Here is a 23,977-nt window from a genome sequence, read left to right as displayed (position 1 = left end):
ATTATTCCCCAGGTCTTTGAGACAACACTCCCACATATTACGTTGGGTTTCCCACAGCAGCTTGGGTCTTCTATTTTTCAGCTAGCACCCCAGGATAATTGCACAGATACGCTTTTGGCGACATTCTTGCCTACTCATCCATGCCTCATTCTCTATTTATGAAAAGGATTGCTTCTGTCTCTAAATAGAATCTCACACTTGCTCTTACGCATTGCTCCCCCCAACCCTTCAGATAATTTCTCCTATTTGGAGGATAATTCTGAATACTGGTAGGTAGCCCACTCCAGTTACAGCTAAGTAATTCAAACACGCATCTCTGCAGCTGCACTTTTGTTGTGAACTCGCTGGAGGCAATACGAAGGACCTGTGTTCCTGTCTGAGGAGTCCTGTGTGCTCCTGTCAGTATTTCTAGTGACAGTTATCAGAGTAAAAGAAAAAAAAAAGTTGTGGTTTTTTTTTTTTTTTTTTTTGTTTTGTTTTTTTTTTTACAAAGGCAATGCATTTTTCCTTTTTAATGTACTTTCTAAGTCTCATTTGACGAAAAGAAAGGTATTTATAACGTCAAGAGCAGCCAGAGTATCTGGACAACAGAGTAACTATAAACTACTTTCAGCTCATTTTTACCCTTAATTAGACTTCAGATCAAGATTGTCTTTTTATTCCACATAGGTAGCTTCCTACTAAATATGTTCTACTAATGCTCTTTATGTTCTTAGTATCAAGAAAGGTTGGAGAATCTTGTCCAAATGCTTCATCCTGAAAAGCAGCTTCCATAATTTGATGGACCTTTAGCAGAATACCTCAGATTTTGAGGATCCCGAGATCTTTGCTAAATGCAAGCGAACCTTTAATTACCTCTGTTTCCTCCTAAGTCAAGGCTTAATGCTTACTGCTCCCGCTTACTGCTAACATTTTAGTATGGCTCCTTCAGTTTTTAACAGTCTGCATAGCCCAAGAGGAAGTAGAACCCCTCTGTCAGCTCCCATTCTAATGCAGATAGGTGATGCACACTACATGGTTGGCTGGGAACTACAGCAAGTTGCTGCAACTGGTCTACAACATCAGGACCACCCAGAGTGAAGAGAAACAGGAAAAGAGCAAGAAATATGCAGTGCCTCACAGAAATGTGAGGCACATCGTGTATCTGGGACTTGAATGCAGTCTGAGCCAAATTTATTCCAAACTGGAGTCTAAACCATAAGTAACTATACTGGAAAAACACAAAAAAGCTGAACACACACTGACTCAGAGTGGAATCTAGAAAGCTGCTCTATACTAGGAAGGATTAAGGGCAAATCAGAGAAGCAAGCTTCCCAGGAATAGTGAAAAGCATGTTGTCAGCTCACCTGCTGGAGAGAGAGTTCATTGGGAAAAGCACTCTCAATGTCTTCATCCTCACTGGAAGAGTGCAGATGGTGAGTGCTCACCTGAAAAAAGGACAAAACAATAAGCACAACAAAGCAGAGAAAGCTCAAATACTTTTGTTCCACACAAACAAAAACCAGACTCCTCAGAAGGCAGAAACTGTCCCAGTGAAATAACACACAAACACGCACCAGTTTTCCAACATTTATCAGAGTTGTGCTACCTGAAAAACTATTATGGAGTACGTTTTCTACAAACGCTCTACCCTTGTACATCTTCTTCGTAAAAACAAGCAAAAGAAGAAAAAACCCAGCATATCACTTTTTAAAATTTAAGTCCAGAAAATAGTACGTCTATCTGAAATATGCACCATATCACTGTTCTCACCAAATCCACTGTATTCCTCCTGTTTGTTTCTGTCAGCGTCTCTTCTACAAAACTCTCCCATCTCCCTCTGCAATCTTCAGGTAGCTCTGTAATAAAAAGATCACCATAAAGATTACCACATCTCAATAAGAAGGGATCAAAGCCAGTCATTTAGTCCCACTGGTTACCTACAAGTTTTTGAGCAGACACATAAACCTGCACATGAACTGAGTAATGCATGCATTATGCAAACATTCTGCAAAGTGAATTAAATTTTACTCATGATTTTCTAAAAACGGTAAATTCTGCAGAGAAAGGAACATCTTTCATCAGGCCAACCAGTAAGATATTGCTGGACTTAACTCACTTGTGGAATTACAGTGGCCTAAAGATGCAAAATTTCTACTACAACTTTCTGAAAACTGTAAACATGTGACTTGAGTTCTACATTTTTCCCTTCCTTTTCTTTCATGGTGATTGTGGTGGGTTGACCCCAGCCAGCAACTAAGCACCCGCCCAGCTGCTCACTCAGTCTTCCCCACAGCAGGATGGGGGAGAGAACTGGAAGACCAAAAGCAAGAAATACTCATGGGCTAAGATAAAGTTTAATAACTGGAGAAAAGAGGGGAAAAAACCCAAACCAAGTGATGCAAAGGCACTCACTCACCATCTCCCAATAGCAGACTGATGCCCAGCTAGTTTCTGAGCAGGAGCTACCTCAGAAAGACTTTTCCTCCAGTTCCTACTGCTGAGTATATGGCATGGAATAGCCCTTCAATCAGTCCAGGTCAGCTGTCTGGCTTCTGGCTGTGTCCCCTCCCAGCCTCTTGTCCACCCCCCCCAGTCTACTTGCTGCGGGGGGGGCAGAGTGGATAACAAAGCCTTGGTGCTGGTGCTGTGCAAGCACTGCTCAGCAAGAGCTAAAACATTGCTGTGTTGTCAACACCATTTTAGTCACTACTCTGAAACACAGCACCGCATGGTTGCTATGAATAAAGTTATCCTCATCCCAGCCAGACCCAGTACAGTAAAACAAGAGAGAGAAATAACCAGGACTTGTGAAACTTGCAGTCTTTACTAAGATATTTATAACTTCTCAAATTTCATGTGGATATGACAACACACCGAGTTACTATATTACCGTTTGTTATATGCCAAAAGTGAAAACTCAAGTCACATTTGCGTTCATTATTTCCCTTAATAGATGCAGATGGAAAATCTTATTTCCTCTCACACAAAAATGTCAGCTAGAATTAGTTCTCAAAATAAATCCAATGAAGATATGATGGACAAAGCCTGGCAATGTGAATATCTCCAACAAAGTGGAGATGGAGGGTCTCTGTCATCATTTATTCTTGTGTCTCCCTTCCTTTCAGACAGATACAATAATAAGGAAGTAGAGGAACACCACCCTAGAATGCTGTAAATAAGCATTATAAACATATACATAAATCCGGAAGAAAAGAAGTATTCTTTAGCTCTAGAAGGATACCTTCAGTATATGGCTGCAAAAACAAAGTTCCATCTCAATATGATTGTATGAAAACAAAGAGCAACCAAATTTGGCCTAGACATTATTTCTAAGTTACGGGAAACTGTGATATTTAACTGGAAATTATTTTCATTATAAAAGGGACCCTCACAAAATGCGTGCAATAAAAGTCTTTCCAAAAGGCCTGAAAGTATTATTTAATCAAGAAAAAAAAGAAGGACTAGAGAAAGGAGCATGTACCTTTAATGAACTCACTAATTTGAGTCTGCATGGGGCCCTTCTCCATATTCTGTACTACAGCATTGGCTATCCGGGTGAGGTGGCCCATATTGCCTCGCCTCATTCCACCTTCTGCCCTGAAAAGAGAAAACAGCCAGTAGCAACATAACCAGGCAGCAGGAATCCCAGGGTCACAGTCATAACCGCCTTCATAACCTAGCCATGCTAAGAGTTCCCCACTGTTGCAACAGTCTGACATATGTACACATTACACCAAGCAGGGTTAGTATAGAAGATGCAGCAGAGACTCAGCAGGAACACCCTCTGCTCATGCAGGCAAGGCACAGGAGGAGTTTAGCCAGAACTGAACCTTTCTGCATTTTCTCATGTATTGAGATGGAAGAGATCACTCATCCAGTTCAGAATACACGTGATAAAATTTAAGCCAGTTACAATGAGGAAGCTAATCGGGTACACTGAAAGACCGCTGCAGAAATAAATAATCTGATTATAATTTTCACTAAAGAAAACTCACAGCAGTAAGAATTTACATCACTACTACTGAGAAAGCTTTAGAGAGTTTCACTTGCAATTGAAGTATTAAGCAGATGAATTCAAGAGAACAAAAGACAGTAATCTACAACCATTAGATTTCCCCCTTACAAAAAAAGTGTAAGAAGCCACCATTAAGTCCAGGCAGTTCCTAAGTCACTTTTCTTTGAATCTTCATTGGTTCTCCTTCACTAAATAGCAAAGCAGCAATTTAAAAATTGTGGGATGAAAAGCCTGAACTAATTGTGCTTTCTACAGTATCCAAAGAAGGACTAATGAGATTTGAGAACAAAAACCTAAATCCAGTGGCAGATTCCTGGCAAGAAATTTCACAGTACCATGTTTAGAAACAGCATTTCTGCCTTTAAACAGGCAGGTGCTGAAAAGAAACCCAAACGAAACTCCCAAATCCTCAAGTCAAATTCAGAAATTATTATTTCTTGATGTAGCCCAAGGAGCATCCAAGGTTAACTCAAGCCACCACAAATCAAATTGGTGGGTTGGAATCAAACTGAACAAAAATAATCCCCTTACAAAGAGGGTAACAGTAAGTTTCCACCTCAGGTCACTAAGCCTCCAGCTGTAAAACAAAGGTTTCTTTCCTAGATGCTAACAGAGTCCATGCATAATAAAGACTTTCATTTTTCCTTGGGAGAGAGGAAGACACTAAGTACATCAGAGCTAATTTTGAGATGGCATGCTGTGCTCATGTAAATTCTTCTCTACCCTTGCTCGGGGGCATCTGTGTGCAGCAGTCTAAGCTGACAGGTCAAATACAGCAAAGCCATCAGACAGTATCAGCTCTCCTGATCACACGCACTTACAGCTACATTTTAAGCTTTTTTTTTTTTTTTTTTGCATGTCCTACACACCCCTTGAAAAGTGTAATCATCTCCTGAATCTCTAAAAAGTTTATTGTGAAATTATCTCGGGCTTTCTCCTAATGCTGGAGCTGAACATTTGCAGGTGAGGGGACTAGATGGTTTAGAAAACAAACCCTCATCCCTCCACATGTCCCTGCACCAAAAACCAGAGTACAAAGCCAATACAAACTGTATCTGTACATACAGAGAATCACAAAATGGTTTGGGTTGGAAAGGAGCTTAAAAGACCATCTAGTCCCAAACCACTTCCACAGACAGGGACACCTTCCACTAGACCAGGTTGATCCCAGCCCCATCCAACCTGGCCCTGAACACTTCCAGGGACGGGGCAGCCACAGCTTCTCTGGGAAACCTGTGCCAGTGCCTTACCACCCTCACAGTAAAGAATTTCTTCCTTAGATCTAATCTAAACCCGCCCTCTTTCAGCTTAAAACCATATCCTCTTATCCTATTGCCACAGGCCCTATTAAAAAATCTGTCCCCATTTTTCCTACAAGCCCCTTTAGGTACTGGAAGGCCGCTCTAAGGACTCCCTGAGCCTTCTCTTCTCCAGGCTGAACACTCCCAGCTCCCTCAGCCTGTCTTCATAGCAGACATCCTAAAATAAGGAAAGCACTAACCCCAAAATTCAGGGTTGAGAACTACTCAAACTGAACACCTGGAAACGAGTTCCCAATGCCGTGCTACAACCTTCTGCACACAGGTTCATGGCAATTTCTCTCGCAACCCCAACCCAACAAGACAGCGAACAGCTCCAGCCCGTACCCAAAACACTGCTGAGCACCTCGGCTGCAGCAGTCCTGCCGCAAGCCTGAGGCCAGCTCCAGCACCCCCAGCCTCAGGTTAGAGCCCGCCTGCAGCTGGGGTACCCCCAGACCCCCAGGGCCATGCAGGCACACCCAAGGGGTTACACCAGCATCCACAAGGGCCCTGTACAGACCTGCACAAGAGCTCTGGAGGACAAAACCCACGGGTGGATGGGGCCAAGGAACATGGCAGTGCCCTACTGCTCTCTATAAAAATGTATGTTTTTCAGCAAACTTGCAAAGCTCAGCTTTCTCAAAAATTTAAAGCCTACGGTGACAAGAGCAGCATACAGCAATGCTGTATCTGTCTGGTCCTGTGGAAGTACCTATACAACATGTTTTCTTGGTTGAGCAGACCCTACACACTGCTAGAATGAAGACAGCAAACATGCAAAATTAACTTTTATTTCAACACTTCCAAATACTTTTATCAACCATGCCACAATTGGTGGTTACTACACTTACATCAGTAGGAAGGCAAAGATGTGCTGCAGGAAACTGACGTTTCCTATAAGCTCACATTGATGACCAGGCTTACTTTATTTTCAATTCTAATTATGCAGGCAGATCAAATGGATTGCAGTAAAAGAATTATGTGGGTTACCTAGAAGTTAAATTCTAATAGTTACAAAGTCCTTCATCAAGAACATATGGAACAACTAAAACTAAGAGAACCCAGGGAGAAATTCCATGTTCCAACAGGAAAATTACCACCATTCTTGCTGATGATTTTTAAGAAATAATTCCCAAGCTCTTAATTTGGAATCGCTGACCCTGGGGCTCCCAGTGCTTGACTCCATCTCCTCACTGAGTGGTACAATAAACCTCATATAAATCAAACTCCTTAAAGTTCACCATCTGAGATACCTCTTGTTAACTCAGTATTTTTTTCTTGCCATTAAAATTCTTTCCAATATGGTGACTGGAACTATTTGGCATAAAATATGTATGAGCTCTAGTTCCTGTCTAATTTAATTAGGAAACTTTTAAGCAGCAGCCACAGATATTTTTGTTACCTACAAGACTGTGCACAATGATAGTTGTGTAATTAAACTATCAGTGAAATTTTTTATCAACAGCCCTAGGGGCTGCAAGAGGGAAAACCCCTAAAAACCCAACAAATCCAAATTTAAAAAAAAGTCAAACCAAAACTCAACCCAGCAATTATGGCCTGACAGTAAGCCTAAAACAATTACAGCAGGACTACAAGGCACTCTGAAGCCATAAAGAGATCAAAATAATGGGAGAGGACCAAAGCATTTAGATGGACAAAGAAACAGAAGTCTAGATAGTGTTTTCACTTCACTTCAATGTGTTTTAGGGTTTTTAAAATTAACTTGTTCTTATGATTGCTGCAATCAGCATGAAATCCAAGTAGTTTATAAAGTTAGAATATTAAATGTGGGGCAAATCTGGGGCAAAAATGCTTGCCCATCTCAGTTTCCACATAGCTGCTCACTCTAGGGAGCATATAATTATGCATTTAAAAAAAAAAAAAAAGAAAGAAAGAAAGAAAAAAGTTCTATGCCATGTAATTTCCTGAGAAAGCAAGAAAGAGGCATATTGTGTGTTTGGGCTGAGACATTATAGACACTTTGAAAAAATCATGCTTTCAAATCATATGCCTATTTAGTAAATTTGGTTTTTAACATGCAAATAATACTAATTCCAAATCATAATCCAAATCATTTTTTACACCATTAAATTGTAAATTATCCAAATAATTGAAAGAATATTTCAAGGCAACATTCTAAATCTGCAGCCTTCTGAACCCGAAATCCCTTACTGTATTTTGTCATTGGCTTCCCAGGCATCCAATATCCTTTGCACTAGGCAGCATTTCTGGAACAGCTAGAGGGAAAAAAAAACAAAGAAGAAAAAAAAAGAGATAGGAAGAACATTTCAAAAGTTTGCCAAAGTAAGACTCATGCCTTACAAAGTCTGTATTGAACTGTAGTTACTTTTGTTCATTCCTTCACTCCTACTGAACAAGAACTTAAAGTTCAGCACTTATCTTTCCCAAGAGCTCAAGTTTCTTCTTTCTCAAATTTTTCCTCAGAGGATCCAGGGAAAACAGCAATACCTACACACATCTTCAGCCTGCTTTTGGGCTTCACATAAGCAGCAATGAAGAACATTGTCATGTTACAAACACAACAAAAAATTTTCATCATTAGGGCCACCATGCAGAAGCTAAAACATAGTCAGCTAGTTGTAGTTGCTATTTTTTTTGTCCAAAGTTTATATACATCTTTACTAAAAAAATTAAATAAAAATAGATTCAACAAGCCCATTAAATGAGATGGGTGGTATGTTTATTTTGTAATTGGATGCTAACAACAAATGCACAAAAGCAAGTACACTTCCATCCAGAACTGACAGAATCAAGTTATAGCTAGACACTTTTAAATAAACTCCATCTTCTTGAACAGTTCGTCATAACATTTCCTTGTTAATGCATATGCAGACTGAATCAATCAGTCTAAAATTCTCAGGTGACATGACCAGACTTACATGAGTAACCATGATATTCTCGGTATTGTTTTCTGGAGCCTTTAAGTTCTCTGTGGCCACATTTCCATTCAGCACCTCTTCTTTGCTTTCTAGGTCATTAGTAGTAGTTTTTCCCTCTTGCACAGAGTGCGAGAGGATAGCTGCTATGGACAATTCCACTTGGAAATGCAAAAAGTTATTCCATGTGTATTTAAAAAATAAGTCCTGGGGGAAAAAAAAGAGAAACAAAAGAATTCACTCTAGATACATCTTTCCGTTCTTAACAATCAAATGATATTTGAACACTGCCCAATTAGCTGTATAATCAGCAATTCCACTAAAACAATTTTACTTGTACACCTTAGCATCCACTTATGGTTGAATGTGCTCTGTTTGCTCTGCTGTAATGCATACTTTCCAACAAACTGAGCACATGGGAAATACTCTCCTACGCAGCTAGGGCTCACAGCACAGACATGCTGGAAAAAAAAGTTATCTATTCTGTGGTTGACTTCATCGTAAGAAAAATATTAACTAAATTTCTATGTATGAAAATAATTTTCTGAAAGATTGTCCAGGTTCTATCAGCAGTTTTCAGAACATGTCCCTGTTCACAGCTAGACAAAAAGATCAGCTCTCCGTATTATGAGAGCTGATACAACTACTAATTATTGTAACAATAAATTTGAAGCAAAAGGTTCAGTTCAAAATACTAAGCAACTGTATTTGTATTACAAATACTATTCTGAGGACGGATGTTCCTCCTTTCAGTAGATTAGAAAAACAATTGACACCAGCACACATGAAGCAAACTACCTTGCACTGAACAGATGAAAGGGAAAGTAAAATTGTTTCCAGTGTAAAGTTATTCCCCCTCTCCCTAGTCACAGTGTTGCACTTACAAGTAATAAATTCATGGTACTGAGTCTGCATAGTTCCTGATTAATACTGGGAGTGTTTGTGTGAAGCAGAGCAGCTATTAAACGAGATCCATGAAGACGAGCATTCCCCAGTGGCTCCTCCAAGACACCAATTGTAGTTAGGATTGCTGTTTTCTATCAGAGAAATGGATAATGAGTACCTCAGCAAAGATCAACATTTCCTCAAGCATATATGCACAACGATTTGACTAAACATAACAAGTTCATTTCATACTCTCTTCAGGTAAACCAAAACCATTTTCCCATACAGAGGACAGTGTCAAGCAATAATGGTGAGACTTCTACTTCCAAAACTGAAGATTAACATCAAAATATCCACTAACTGAAAGCTCCTTTCTCTTCACCCCTTAATCATCTTTACACCAGTCCCAACGTATCTCTATTTCTTCTCTCTTCTTCTACAGAAGTCCTCTTCCCTACTTCTACTCGAATACAATGGTTTTCAAAATTCCTACTGCCTAGTCCCTAAGCACCTGAATTATAAACTTTAAGCATGAATCCTTCTTCAGAAGTAATCTGCCTGTTCCAGCATAGGGTGCTTTCAGAAAATATCCAGGAAGCCTTTGTATAAAGAAAGGGAAACCTTGAAACACACTTCAGGAGCCATTTGCTCCTGAGAGATGCTGCGATGCCCTACCTTGGGAGGGCTGAGCAGCAGCTGGTGGAAATCCTTTAGCCTCGGTTCAATACCATGTAAGATGCTGCTATTGACAGTGTAAGACCTTTCAAATCCCTGAGTGTATGAGTCCATCAGTCCTTCCACTCTGTAAAGAAGAAAAGCACAACAGTTAAGATTTGACAAAATCTTAAAATGGTCTCCAGTCACACCATCCATGTTGGTCATTTTCTCTTGAAAAATAACTATGAATATGAAAAATAGTAATTTCTGGCTACTGAATATATTTACATAACTACATTTATATTAATGTATCATTTATGATATGCTAGTCACACAATCAAAACTGTGAATGAGATGAGTGGGAAGACAGACAATAAGCTGTCTGCAGAGCTGAGAGACGAATTACTGAAGTGCTTCATCATTTTTAAAACTTCCCAAACATTTGAAACGTAAATTACATAAGCAAGAGTTACTATAAACATTCGTTAAAAACTGTAAACCTTCCACAAGTGTTGAAAAAGATGTATATAAAAACACTAACCAATGAAAACTCTGAGCAGGCAGGCAGCTGTGCTCATAACCATACCTCTTTATCAGCAAGCAGTAAATTACAACAACTATTACTAGCCCTTTCCAACAGCAGTCTCACATTGGAATAAAAGAAATGCTTTCATTTCAGTCATGAGATGTAATTCCAGCAAGGCAGGGAATGGGGTAGATAGGAACGCCTAAGCCTCCAACTCACAAACCTTCAGAGATCCTGGGCACAAGACATGGTAGAATTAGTATTTAAACTTTTCAGTTTTAACTCCGCATATGACTTTCTGACTAGCAACTTGTTTGCCCAGTGCCGCCATCTGTCCTTCTCTTTCATCTTTCCTAACCCTCCATTATTTCCTTCACTCTTTTTTTCTCCTTTATAAAAAAAAGAGATTTTCAATGTCTCCCTTCCCAGAACTCTTTTGCCTTTTCTCTCCTCCATCTCCGTAAGAAATAAAAGGGTGATATAATTTAAAAAAAAACAAAACTATACAACCATATATATACACACATCATCACACAGTTTATGCATGACATACCATTCCCTCCCCTACTCTGCACACATTCTGCTTTAAGATCTCTGATGTTACAGACAAGACTGCTACACACATGCAAGAAAACTGAAGAGCCCACAAAAAGGCCCAGTTGCCAACTGGTACAACTGCCATGAGGTACAGCTACTGCATCAAAGAAACCAAACAGCTTTTGTTGCACTTGTTTCTAGACAGCATATCACACTAGGCCAAAAAAAAATAATCTCCTTTTTTGCTTAAGTAATACTAGATTGGAATTCCTAAAATTGTTCTTGCTAGAGAAGTAAGTGCTAACTTACCCAGAGCGCCTTGTTTCCAGCAACGTTAGAAGAACTTGTGTTCCATTCACTATGCAATTTTCAGTCTGTTCTCCATCAAACATATTCTTCAGGAGCTGCTCCACACATTCCTGCCTGTTGATCAACACACACACATTAGCAGCATACGAATTAGAAGTAATTTGGCAGTTGCTTTAATCACAAAATATCCACTTCTGGGTCTTCTGAAGAAAAAGGCTGCAAGTTTTCTTTGAGAAAGAATAAATACAACCTCTCTGAAGTCTCATAGGACAAGAATGGCTCTACACCAGGTTTCTGAACTTGCTTACTTGTCACTAAGACAAGACCCAATTATAACTGGACTCCAAACCAATTGTCATTCTCCTTTATCAACAGGATATACATCTAAGTTATAAACTGGAAGACAACCCAAGTGTAAACTCAATTTAATTTACTGAAGACAATATGAAGCTATCAGCGGACAGTCTAAAATTATCCATCACAATCCAGAAGACAGAGACAACAAGAAGTAGAAGTTGACCCTTACAGTCTGCTAGTGGCATTGTAAGATCCAGGACCTGGAAACGGAGACCAACAAATGCAAACTGTAAATCATATGCACCTTTTCAGTAGTCTTCACTATTATCCCCTTGAAATATTTTAATCAATTCACCTCCGAGCCCTTAAACCAAGATAAGATGCCTTCTAAATACTGACAGATTTGGGGCCAGGTGGAGGGATCACCAAGCAAAGTCTTGAAGACTGCCGAGTCAGAATGAATAATGATACTGGTCCTTTCTAGCATTACAAATTACTCTGAAATGGCCTTAGAATTGAAGAATAATTAGCACAAAGGTAACAGCCCACTTTTCTCTCTGTTCGGGCTGGCACTGTTACTCATCTACAGTTACTTGACTGCTTCCACCTCTGTATTCAGACCCTTTCCCATGCTAATTCTGCAGATGTTAATGACAGCTCTCCAAAATCCAGTACTCAGCAAGTGCCCTTCTTGACTGGCTAAGTCACATGTCCAGCTAAAAACAGTATTACTCAAGTTCACAGCCTCATTTTTACTATTTTCTAACATTCAAAATGTCTCATTTACATTTGTATAAATAAAATGAGGTAAAAATGTAAAAATACATGCATAATGCATAAGAAAATTATTTTAATAAGTAGCATCTAAATACACTCCATCAGCACAAGCACAAGAGGCAGAGTCAGGAAAAAGAAGTAAGAGTTTACTGTAAGTAACCAAATTCACTTTTATTGCATACAGCCAGCCGTTACTGAAAAATCTAGATTTGGTATCTATTCCATAACTCTGCTCACAGCTCCTTCTTGCTCTATTATCTCATCATTAATTCATGATTCATAAACAATAAAAGTTACCCAAAGATCAAAAAAGGTTACCAGTAACGCTCAGAAAAATTGGCCAAGAAAAGCAGCGAGAGAGGTGACCTTCAGCAGAAAGGTAAGTTGTGCAAAAAATCACTAATGCTCAAAGTATTTTTTTCCTTCTAAATGGTGAAGTGGTATAATGACTTTTAGATGTGTCTTTTCAAAGTGCAAAGACATTTTTATTTATCTCCTGGAAGTTACATGTGGTGCTTTAAAACACGCAAAATGCATACCCAGAGAACACCAGGAAGATGAATGTGACTGACAGGGAGTGCAAAGAGAGAGGGGGAAGAATACTAAAGACCACCTGAGTAAAGTGTGAGACAAACTTCAAACTGCAGCTTTGTGTAATCAAGGAAGCTTGCTTAAATCCCACCACTGGTGTCACAAAGGCTCTCATGAAAGACGACCACAGGCAGCAATCTTCTGCTCCACACACAGCAGGGTTCCACATCCCTCTCTGAAACTACCAAGAAAGTCGAAAACTACCAGCAAAGTCTAAAATTACCCAGAAAGTCTGAAAGTACCATGTTCGCCACAGAACTACAAGCCTCATTAAAGGTCCTGGGCTTCCCAGGTGAAATGACCCAACTGGAGACAGGCTAACCTCCAAACATTAACACCAATTACAAAACCAATACAGACCTGATAAGATGCTGAAGGCTCTGCAATCAGGGTTGCAATCTACACTGACAATCCAGCATTGTGGTATTTAACAAGACAGTATTACGGCAGGCCATGGGACAAAAGGCCAGATCTGCCTCATTTCTGCAGGCACAGCAAAGGAAAGGAAGTATTTAAGGAAGAGCGTTGCCTTGCAGGGGCAGTTACATGTCAAGCCCATGGAAGATCTTTTGCACATCTGCAGGGACTGTGGCTTTCCAGCGTTCGTGTGCAGCATGATTCACGTCCTGTTTTTACCCACACACATCTGCTCCTGAACCAACAGAAGCCCCAATACTCATGTATGACCTGACAGCTCAGAATAAGGAGAAAACAGTAGCAATGTCACATAAGTTAAGAAAGCTCTGGCTCAACAAAAACATGTAAAAGAGGAATTTTAAGCCCTAGCTATAGAGGCTACACTATTCAATGCAAACTCTTGTTTCTTTTCTGTCAAAACGGCACCTTCAGGCCTAAAAGAACCTTATCTGGTTTCAATCTCACACTGAATCTCTAGTAATGTTTTTAGGTTTGAAGCAAATACAGGAAGTGGCAAGCATGCTAAGATAAATAATTCAAAACTACATCACAAAGAACAAAGAAATAATGCTAAGGGAATAGAGTAAACAAAAAAAATCAACATTTTATGGTACACAACTCATACCTAACACTATTTGGGAAAATACTCCTAACAAAAATACTCTGAAAGTTTCTCATCAATATATTCCCCCAGTAATACTGAAGAAGTTAGCTCTGTATTTAAAAAAACAACGACCAAACTTAAATGAAAAACTTCTTCTGAGTTTCACTGCAAGTTGTCTGGACAATCAAAGGTTCTGAGAAGTGCTGGGCACTGTTAGCTGGGATCACAAGCATCCTTGCATCCTTTTTTCAAGGGAATACCTTCTACCAAAAGTAACTTAGAAAACCTGAAAAACTACAAATGCTTCTTTTGCCAACTGTACACTAGCGCCATTTATCACTAGATTACACCTTCAGAAGAGCCCAGCACACCCCAACAGTTTCCAAATGACAGAAATCACTAGATTCCCCTCCCCGCAATTATTTAGTGACTACCTTCAAGTAAGTTACACAAGATCACCTGCAAACATGACAAAACACAAACCAGAACAGCTTTCCTACTTTTTCCAGCCAAACTACCAGGCCTAATAAAAGACAGTAGTATCTCTATTTACAAATTGTGTCTGCAAAGTTTATCACCAGAGTGCAGAAACAATTAGGTACCTGTGTTGTGCCATGCCATCTCTAATGAAAGCACTGCACGATGTTTCTGACATGTGGTTAGAGCTTGTGAAGGTCACAGGTGACAGTGTTTTGAGGCAAAAGTAGTAGTTGACACTAACTTTAGTGTATTTCAGAGATCCACAGGGACCGTACACAGAGAGAGATCTAAATTGTCACCATCTAGCCCTAACACCACAAGGAAATGGAATGATATTTTGAGTATCATTCAAATAGGGAAGACTAGGGAGGCATTTAAAGTGTGCAGGCTTACTTCTTTCAGGGTTCAACCAGATTTGGAGAATAAAACCAGGCAGATTAATAATTCAGTCTCAGTAACAGGCATGCAGACAATCTTTGGTGAGGGCTGTCGGGCTGTATCTCAGCACCACCTGATCTCTGCAGAAGTGCAGGCAACCCAAAGTTCACATAAATTATGGAGTCTACAACTGATACTTGACTCAGGAGCCCAAACCAGCATGCCAGAGAACACTCAGGGTATGTAAGCAGACCTCGGCAAAGGTTGGAAGACAGTTGATAATGCCCCTTACAAAAAGTGCACAGTGACATACAAGCTACTATGAATTCCTTCGGTTATCACAGCGTTTGCTTCCCCATTTTGAAGAACAGCAACTTGATGATCTGATACCTGTCTATATGGTGCAACACTTGCACCAGTTGCAACAAGAGCTACTGATTAGCCAAGTATGACTGAATCAGAATCATCTGGATTGGAAAAGACCTTTGATCAAGTCAAACTGTCAACACAGCACTGCCAAGTCCACCACTAAACCATGTCCCCCCCAAGAGCCACATCCACACGTTTTTTAAATACCCCCACGGGATGGTGACTCCACCACCTCCCTGGGCAGCCTGCTGCAGTGCTTCACCACCCTTTTGGTGCAGAAATTTTTCCCAATACCCAATTTAAACCTCCAAGAACACCGTCCATACAGGAATTTTAAGATTTGTCTTTGTGGGATTTCCTTTAACTATTGCCACCGCAGTTCACCTTCCTCCAAATTCACTATGAGTGTTTTAACACATTCACTAGTATTGCCTCATCTCGAATCAGCTTGTGAGCTTTGGGGATTGCTAACCCTGATTTGCCTTCATACAGAGCTACAAAACTCAGAGATCTCCACAGAGGCAGTTAAGTGATGCTACAGTTTAAAAGCAGTATTAAACAGTTGGCACAAATGTCAAGAGTTAAGCAAAGGTTTCACATGCATAGTTTGTGTCTCTAGAGAGCTATCAGCAAGTGACAATTCTAGTAGAAAGTAGTTTATCAACAGTCCTCTGACAAGTACTTACGATTCCAGTGCTGTGAGAAGTGGATCAGGCTCAGGTATATCCTGGAGCTGATTGCTCTGGTCTCTGCTCAATCTTATGATATCACACAGGGTCTGGGAAGCATTTGATTGCCTCTGTAAACAATGTTAGAGAATACATTTCAGTACTGACATCTCTACTTGGCTCATTCTGGCAATCAGAGACAATTTAACATAGCTGGGAATGCAAGAAACTGACTAAATCGTAGTTTTTCAAAACAAGTGCCTCCATGTTCTACATTATTTGTCTGTTAAATACAACATGAGTTATTAGAAGCATTAACAGATTTTAAAATCAAAGAGGAGGTCTTTCTGAACTTAATAGTTAAATGCAGTTAAAAGTTTTCAGGAAGTGAGGATTCTTTTTTTACATCTTCCCAACCAAGTGTGTTAACTTGCAAATCTCAAATACAAGTTATTTCATTCTTACTTCTCACTACACAGAGGTTTCCTGCATGAAGAAAAATAAATAGCTTGATAATACCCTGTACAACTTCTTAATTATGTATTTAAAGGCTTTAAAGTAGTATTTTGATAAATTAATCATCTCATTCTGGCTATCAATCAAAGACTCTCTGTAGCCACTATACGTATAAGATCTTATGCTGTAATTAAGCATTCACCAATAAGACAGCATGGCTGAAGGCATACAAATCAGCATGTTACTTCCAACTTTTTCTCCCAGAAGGGGTAATCTTTGCTGTGATGAGACGAAGGAATCATAGTGTTGGTACTAACACTACACCATAAGAATCCTGTGCCATTCAGTTCACTTTGCTGCTGGCACTTGCAGGAAGCTGTGGATAAGTGCCACCATCCCCATTTAAGTCAAAGCAGGCCAGCTAGAGACCAACACACTTCCTTGTGTTTTTCCTGCTCAGCATCAGGGACAGCAGTGAACACCCAAATGTGAAATGATAATGTAGGAAACTAAAATCCAGACCTAGAGCTCCTGGCTTGGACATTTTGTGAACATTATTGAAAGAAAAAAAAGGGGGGAAAAAGCACTCTGTAATACTCAGCATTTCTCTTCCATGGGCTCAGACAACTGTGTATTGTAGATTTTACAACTGAATACCTCCTTGCTTATGGTCTAAAAAGAATTGAAAATTACAGTGAACTGGTTAATTTACATGTTTTTTAACAGCCTGTTTCAAACAGCAGGTTCCTACTTAAAACCAAGTTACCACTGACTGTAGACACTGAGATGAACTGATGCAGCAGCAGAATGAACTAAGAAATTAGTAATAGAGTAAGTCAAGACTAAAAGTACAACAAAACATTTTGCTATAGAGCAACCAGAGGACGGACAGGATGTCTATTCATACAGATCATCTCTCGTCTTCTCTCTCTGTAAGTCACCTGGGCATTATCGAAGAGACAGAAGAGTCTTCTGGAACTTGTAAGACCCACCACCCACAAAGACAAAACTGAGTCTTGTCATACTCACGTCCTCATCCTGGCTTGAATGGATCAGTTCCACAAGTCTCTGAATAATCTTTGCTTCATTAAGCCACTGGAAGGAAAGGAAGAGGGAAAGAAAAACCCTTTTTGAGATCACAGAATTCAAAACCAGAGGATCTTTGGTAAGTCTTGTGTAACACAGGCTTTTCAAGAAGGGAAAGCCCTTTCCTTCTATTTCATAATCAAAGCCACAGGCAGTATACAAACTCCCCTAGGCATAGACAGAGATGCATTTTAATTTGCATCAGTATGTACTACCTTGCCCATGGAACTAAAAGCCTAAATACCCTTGGAAAACACGGAACAGATCAGTCATGAACACTCTCATCTGAAGCAGCATTAGTGTAATTATCAACATGTTCTTCTCCTACCATTTCCTATTCTTACAGCCTTACTACTGTTTACACCAAATAATTTCTCAGACTTTGAGATGACACAATGCTATTGTGTCTCACGTTCTTGCTCTACATCAGATTCAGACTACTTCCTTTTCTTAGCACAAGCTATCACTTCATCTCCCTTTCCTGACTGCATGCAAACCAAGTACACCATCTGCAAATGACACATTCCAGTTTTTCCCTTCCCAGCTTCATATGCAAGCTCAACTTCTCATTTCCACCCAATCATTTTCACTTAAATTTCTACGGTTTCCATTCCAGGCAAACAGCTAGAAGTCTAACATAAATCAAACTACTCAGTCAAACTAATGCATTCGCAGTTGCTTTTGAAATAACTGACCAAACATTAATTAAAAGACAGACTTTGGAGGTTTCTGCAATGATATAATCTTCCATCACTCTCCAGATGAGTCATGGAGAAAATGAACAGTCTCCTGCCTTCCATTTCTGTTTAAGATGGCTCTGTGCCTATCTTCTCTCATTGAATGCTGATTTTTATGTTTTCTATTCACATGACTTCAACTATAATCCTTACATTGACTTGTTACCAGCTTTGCTCTAATAACCTTCCTACCGATCTCATCCTCTCCTCTCCAATGCCATGTTGAGTTATGAACTATGAGTGACTTAAAAGAAAAATTCCAAACCACCATTTTTAGTGACTTTTCGCATAAATAATACTGCTGTTTTCCTACTAAGTCTGAAATGTCTGACTGAAGTCTCCTTTCTGGTGCATCTTATTATTGCAAAAATACTAACACTGCCCAAAAATCTACCCAGCACACAGCTGCAAAACCAAGTATTTAATTCAAGACCCTATTTTCAGATTTAGTATCTGTACTTTCTTCTTCCCGATATCCAGTTTATCCAGTTCAAAAAACTGGATTCCTAAGATATTCTTCCTCACCAGTCTCTCTACCAACCTATCTTTTCAGATTCTTCCACTGGTTTTTAGTTTTCCAGCATCAAAATTAAACTCCTAAACCTTCTTCTCAGGACCATCACAGTAGAGTTTATCCCTGATGTGTCTTAATACATCTTGCCATCTCCATTCCACTAACAAAGCAACTGTCCATTACCTCTTCGCTCATTTAGTCTACAAGCATCTTTTCTCATCTCCCTGTGCTTGGATATGACTACTGAAACCCTTCTCTCAAATCCTGAGACTCAAGTCTTCTGATGACAGCTCAGGTAGCTGTCAACTAGCAATTTACCAAAATGGCTTCATCAAAATCAATGAAGTTCTCCTCACTTGTATCTTCTAAAAAACAGCTTCTCAAATGCATTATGCCTACTGGCATTCTCTATAACGATAAAATTACCCATCTCTCCTCTGTTATGTTGGCATCTTTCATTTTTCATCAATTCTACACCCCGTGTTTGCACAGCACCATGATTACGAGCCCAGATTTCTACTGCAATCTCCAGGTATTCCCACAGTATTAACACACTGCACAACTTCATTAAAAAGATCCCAAACACTTATACCCATTTTTACCTGCAAGTTTCCATTCTTCAAATAATAAGCTGCATAGATATGGTACAGTGTGTTTCAGCCTGTTTATTGCTTCGTGCAGAACCTACCTGCCAATCTGTATCAGCAGAGGAATTTTTACCTACCAAAGTTTCTTCTACCCTTACAACTTCCACAGCCCAGAAGAAAACTAATAAACACCCCTGCATTAAATGTATTCACTTCCCCTTGCAGAGCATAGCAACTTAAATCCCAGCTCTCCACTGTAATTTCAACTTTATTCTGTATCAGCATCCTCCCTCAAGTCCCAAATCAGTTGAGCCTATGGGCCTTGTTAATGAAAACTGGGAGTCACACAGTAAGCAAGGATAAGAAGGTTTGCTCTTTTTGCCTGGGCTGCCGTAAGAATGGGCTCCGGGGGGAGTTGGATGGCCACAGAGAGAGGTACTGGGGAGGAAAGCAGGAGCAGTCATCTGAGCAAAGGAATTACTGTTCCTGGGAACTAAGGAACACAGAAAATGAAATTCAAAAGCAAAAAAAATCCCAGCTGAAATAATGTGTTAAGATTAGAAGAGCAATACCAAACTTTGGTGAATTAAGCACCACCTAGTAAAACTGGAAGGCAACAATTCCTCTGTCTTGAGGCTGCTGTTTAAGAGATGGACTGAAGACATTCATAAGGAAAGGAATACTCTTTAATGAACTTCTCAATCAAAAGCTGTGACACTTGCAGGGCTTACCTACCTAGACTGAAGCACAACAGTGTTACATTCAGCATCTCCCTTAAGAGTCACACATGAAATGCAAAACTAACAGAGATCAACATGCTTCCTTGTGTTTTTCCTGCTCAGTGTCAGGAATGGCAGTCAACACCCAAATGTGGAGTGATAGTGTAGGAAAACTATTCTGACCACATGCAACCCAGTAGTGTATTTACTCTGACTGACGAATGACACACTTGTAAGGAATTTACGGACAGAAAACTTGCATATGTGTGCAGCTTGAATTATTCTACAGGAAAAGGAAGACTGCAAGACACAGGGCAAGCAAGCAGGAGACAACTGATTTATCTGCAAACAGACCAGGCTGCTGTTTGCTGCCACCTGATTATGGAGCACTGGGTTTCTGCCCAATTGCTTACTGCTGGGGAACACCTATATCATGTATGCTCAGGCACCGCAGAACAAGTGGGACATGGCAAACTGGTCCAGGCAAACTGGGACCTGGCAGTTAATGAGGCCACAGGCATGGAAGGGGGCATGGAGGTGCTGGTCGAGGCTGCATGGAACTGCAAATCAGCACGACCACAGTGGTGACATGCAAGAGGGCACAGTCCCCACCACCACCTGAGGCAACTACATTGACACATGGGAGGCCTCAACCCATGTAGAACTGAGAGAGGGAGGGCATGGTCAACCAGGTCCCAGGCAGCAGGGAGCACCTTGTGCTTTTCCTTGGTGGAGATAACGTCCCTCACCCACAGCAGATGCACTCTCATCTAAGCACTGTGCTGCCACGTGACAGGAGTTATGGGTGGAGGTACAAAGAAAATGTAGTATTATGTTGTTATATATTATTGTTCATATTACTACATGAAAAGAATTTCAACAGGGTTTTTCTGTAGAGACCATGGAAAGAGTCAGGGTTTCCGGACCCTAATTTTGCATGGAAGGAGGAACAGAATAGTTTGGGTTGGAAGGGCCCTCAAAGACCATCTAGTTCCAACTCCCCTGCCAGGGGCAAGGACACCTTCCACTAGACCAGGTTGCTCCAAGCCCCATCCAACCTGGCCTTGAACACTTCCAGGGATGGGGCAGCCACAGCTTCTCTGGGCCGCCTGTGCCAGTGTCTCACCACCAACAGCCAGAGACTACACAGGAATTAGAGGATGGAGACTCTCCGAGTCATGAGTGGCTGGAAGCTGGCATCATGAAAAAGCTCTTTCACCACCAGGAAATGTGCACTTACAGAAAAGGCATAACGGCTTGGCAGTAACAGGCAAGAAGGAACAGGTTTCCTCAAAGGAGTCATCAGAGCCACCTGAGCGTGCAATTCACCAACAGAAGGGGAAGCGGGAGATGAGCATGGCTGGAGACTCTCTTAGGTAGGGAGTAAAGAACCCGCTCACCAGCCAGATTTACTCTTTCAACAACCATGCTGCTTGCCAGCAGCTCAGACTCCCCTGGTGCGTGGGGAGAGTGCCAAGGCTCATCCAGCCCTTGGATGACCAATCTTTCCTCCTGATGCCACATGTACACTAATACCACTGCCAAGGGGCATCTCGGGCACACGCAAGTTAACTACAAGGCCCTGTTAGGTGAAGCCCTGGATCACTCCCTGTGCTGCCCATCACAGCCTTTGACAGGATCAATACTGGCTGAGCCTCGGCTTTCCTAGCAACATCCCTGCCTGCTCGGGCAGCCTCTCACTGCCTCTCTTGGATGCTCCATCACATCGGCGCTGTCTGCGCATGCCTGAGCTCAGGCAGCAGTGTCCTGCTCACCCACGCAGACCTTCTCCCACACCTACTTGACTACCACATTGTGAGGGAGCACAGCTAATATGCAGGAGGGGAGGAACCTAGACAAGGTGGAGAAACTGATACAGGGAACATCTAGAGAGCGGCCAGCAGAGGCTACCAAGATGAGGAGGGGACTGAAGCATCTCCCTTCTGAGGAAAGCCTGAGAGAGCTGGGCATGTTTCACTTGGGGAAGAGAAGACCGAGAGGGGATCTTATCAATGTCTACAAACATCTTAAGGACGAGTGCCAAGAGGACGGGGCCAGGCTCTTTTCAGGGGTGCCCAGTGACACGACAAGGGGCAACGGGCACAAACTGCACCACAGGGAGGTCCACCTGAATATGAGGAAAAATATCTTTACTGTGAGGGTGACAAGAGCATGGGAACAGGCTGCCCAGAGAGGCTGTGGGGTCTCCTTCCCTGGGGACATTCAAAACCTGCCTGGACACAACTCTGTGCAGCCTGCTCCAGGAGAACCTGCTTTAGCAGGGAGCTGGACTAGGTGATCTCCAGAGGCACCCTCCAACACCAACCATTCTGTGACTCTGGGAAATGGCCTGGGAAGAACCTCAGAAGTTCAAAAAAGCAAAATGCAAAGTCCTACACAGGGGATGGAATAATGAGATGGGAGTCAATGACCCAGAAACAGCTTGCAGGAAAGGCCAAGAGGGTCCTTAGTGGACCTGTCACACCAGGAGTCAGCGTCATGCCCCTGACAGCCTGAGGGCAGCCAGCAGTATGAAAGCAGAGACTGCCCCCCTTCATTCAGCACCAGCAAGACCCATCAAGATATTGGATCATGCTGGGGCTCACCAGCACAGGACAGACATTGCCATAGCACACAGGTCCCATGGCGGCCTGGAGCACATGAGGCCAGACAAAAGACCGAGAATGGGTTTTGCTCAGCCTGGGGAGAAGGTGAAGGGGAGACGCTATTGTGGTCTCTGACTGCAAAGTGGGGTGGGGAGAAATGATGGAGCCAGGCTGCTCTCGGGAAATGCTGTGACAGGAGGCACAAGGTGCAACAAGGGAAACTCCAATCGGGTGTTAGGAAAAAAATCTCCACTTGAGAGTGATCAAACACTGGAAGAGGGCCCAGACAGGTCTTCAGTTCTGGAGATACTGAAAAACCTGGATAAGGCCTTGAGCAATCTACTTAACGGGACCTGCTCTGCAGAGGCAACTGGACCTTCTCAGGGACCTTCCAACCTGCACTATGCTATGAATGAGTCTTTGAGGTCTTGCGAAGTCAATGCTTAAGAAAGTCTGTTATATTAGGTATTCCAACTTAAGTCTTCTAAAACCTGCTGAAAATATACCTAGTAACAGTTTGACTCTGGCTTGGATGTTCCTAATTGGCCACAGTGAAAGAAAGTTTGTGCTTTACTATTTAAGACTGTAGTCAACCAAGGGATTCTGCAGCCATCAACAGACCAAGTTGTCTAATCTTTCAAGGACCACAACATCAACAGTCACTTCACTGAAGTATTGATACTAATCTTTCCTCAGCTGAGGACTGATCTTGCAGTAGGACAATTTTTGTACAAGAGAAAGATACAGGTGTTAGTCTAACCAAGCCCTGGGAGCTACTGTTTCTTTAGGGTAAAAACAGCATGAAGAATATACCCTTTTTATTCTTGCAGGTTTTTAACTGTGAAAGCAACAGAAAAAAAGCAGGACAATGTGCAGTAGGTCTTTTTTCTGTGCTATGAACAGTATCCATGTTAAGACCCTGACAAAAAGCGTACATGATACCCTGGCTACAAGTGGTGAAAACTGGAAGATCAGTTCACCTACAGAGGTATTAAGCTTGCGAGGGGTTTCTGCAGAAGCCACGGCCCATGCCTGGGCACTCTTCACATGCAGGGAGAAGACATGGATCCAGCCAGGACAAGCAGAATTTGTCTTCAGAGTAACAGGGATCACATTCTCCCAATTACCAAGGAAACTGTGTCAGGCATGTGGAATGGTGTAACCCACTCTGCAACCCCAAGGTGGGGTTTTGTGGTGAGATCCCAGTGACTCACTGTGCTACAGCTGAGCCACAGCAGGTTCTCTCCTCCAGCCCAGAATAAGGAAGCCAGCCTAATTCTCCTCCATTAAGATTATACAACAGAAGCTGTACCTTTTGTCACTAAGACAAGCATGAAAAGATGAAGTGCAGAAGAGATATTCACATTAATACCTACTACATGCCAGCAAAATCAGACGTGAAGTCTTCTCACAGCAGTCGTGGCTCTCAGCATTTTTTTAGGTAAGATTTTATACTAATAAAATGCAGGCAGAGGACAGATTTCTTTGATGCCACTTATCTGTCCTGATATTAAAAATGCTTCAAGAACCAACCCACATGTGAACTTTCTCGTTGCACAAGTAAATTATTTAAAGACAATCT

At 41.4% G+C, this 23,977-nt stretch overlaps 1 protein-coding gene across 3 annotated transcripts in view; it reads right to left on the bottom strand.

The window, feature by feature from the left end:
• PPP6R2 (protein phosphatase 6 regulatory subunit 2) overlaps positions 1-23,977 on the bottom strand; it is a 120,854-nt gene that overhangs the window by 36,601 nt on the left and 60,276 nt on the right. For all 3 annotated transcript variants that reach the window (XM_040595181.1, XM_040595178.1, XM_040595180.1), the window contains 10 exons: positions 17,176-17,241; positions 15,709-15,821; positions 11,110-11,223; positions 9,756-9,882; positions 9,080-9,232; positions 8,199-8,402; positions 7,471-7,535; positions 3,464-3,579; positions 1,753-1,838; positions 1,347-1,427 (listed from right to left, as the gene is read on the bottom strand). In XM_040595181.1, coding sequence (XP_040451115.1) covers positions 1,347-1,427; positions 1,753-1,838; positions 3,464-3,579; positions 7,471-7,535; positions 8,199-8,402; positions 9,080-9,232; positions 9,756-9,882; positions 11,110-11,223; positions 15,709-15,821; positions 17,176-17,241 — 1,125 coding nt within the window. The remainder of the gene's footprint in view (positions 1-1,346; positions 1,428-1,752; positions 1,839-3,463; positions 3,580-7,470; positions 7,536-8,198; positions 8,403-9,079; positions 9,233-9,755; positions 9,883-11,109; positions 11,224-15,708; positions 15,822-17,175; positions 17,242-23,977) is intronic.

The sequence above is a fragment of the Falco naumanni genome, chromosome 5 (assembly GCF_017639655.2).
Source record: "Falco naumanni isolate bFalNau1 chromosome 5, bFalNau1.pat, whole genome shotgun sequence".
Taxonomy (NCBI): domain Eukaryota; kingdom Metazoa; phylum Chordata; class Aves; order Falconiformes; family Falconidae; genus Falco; species Falco naumanni.
The sequence above is the reverse complement of the archived record's forward strand: the minus strand, read 5'-3'. Positions and strand labels throughout refer to the sequence as shown.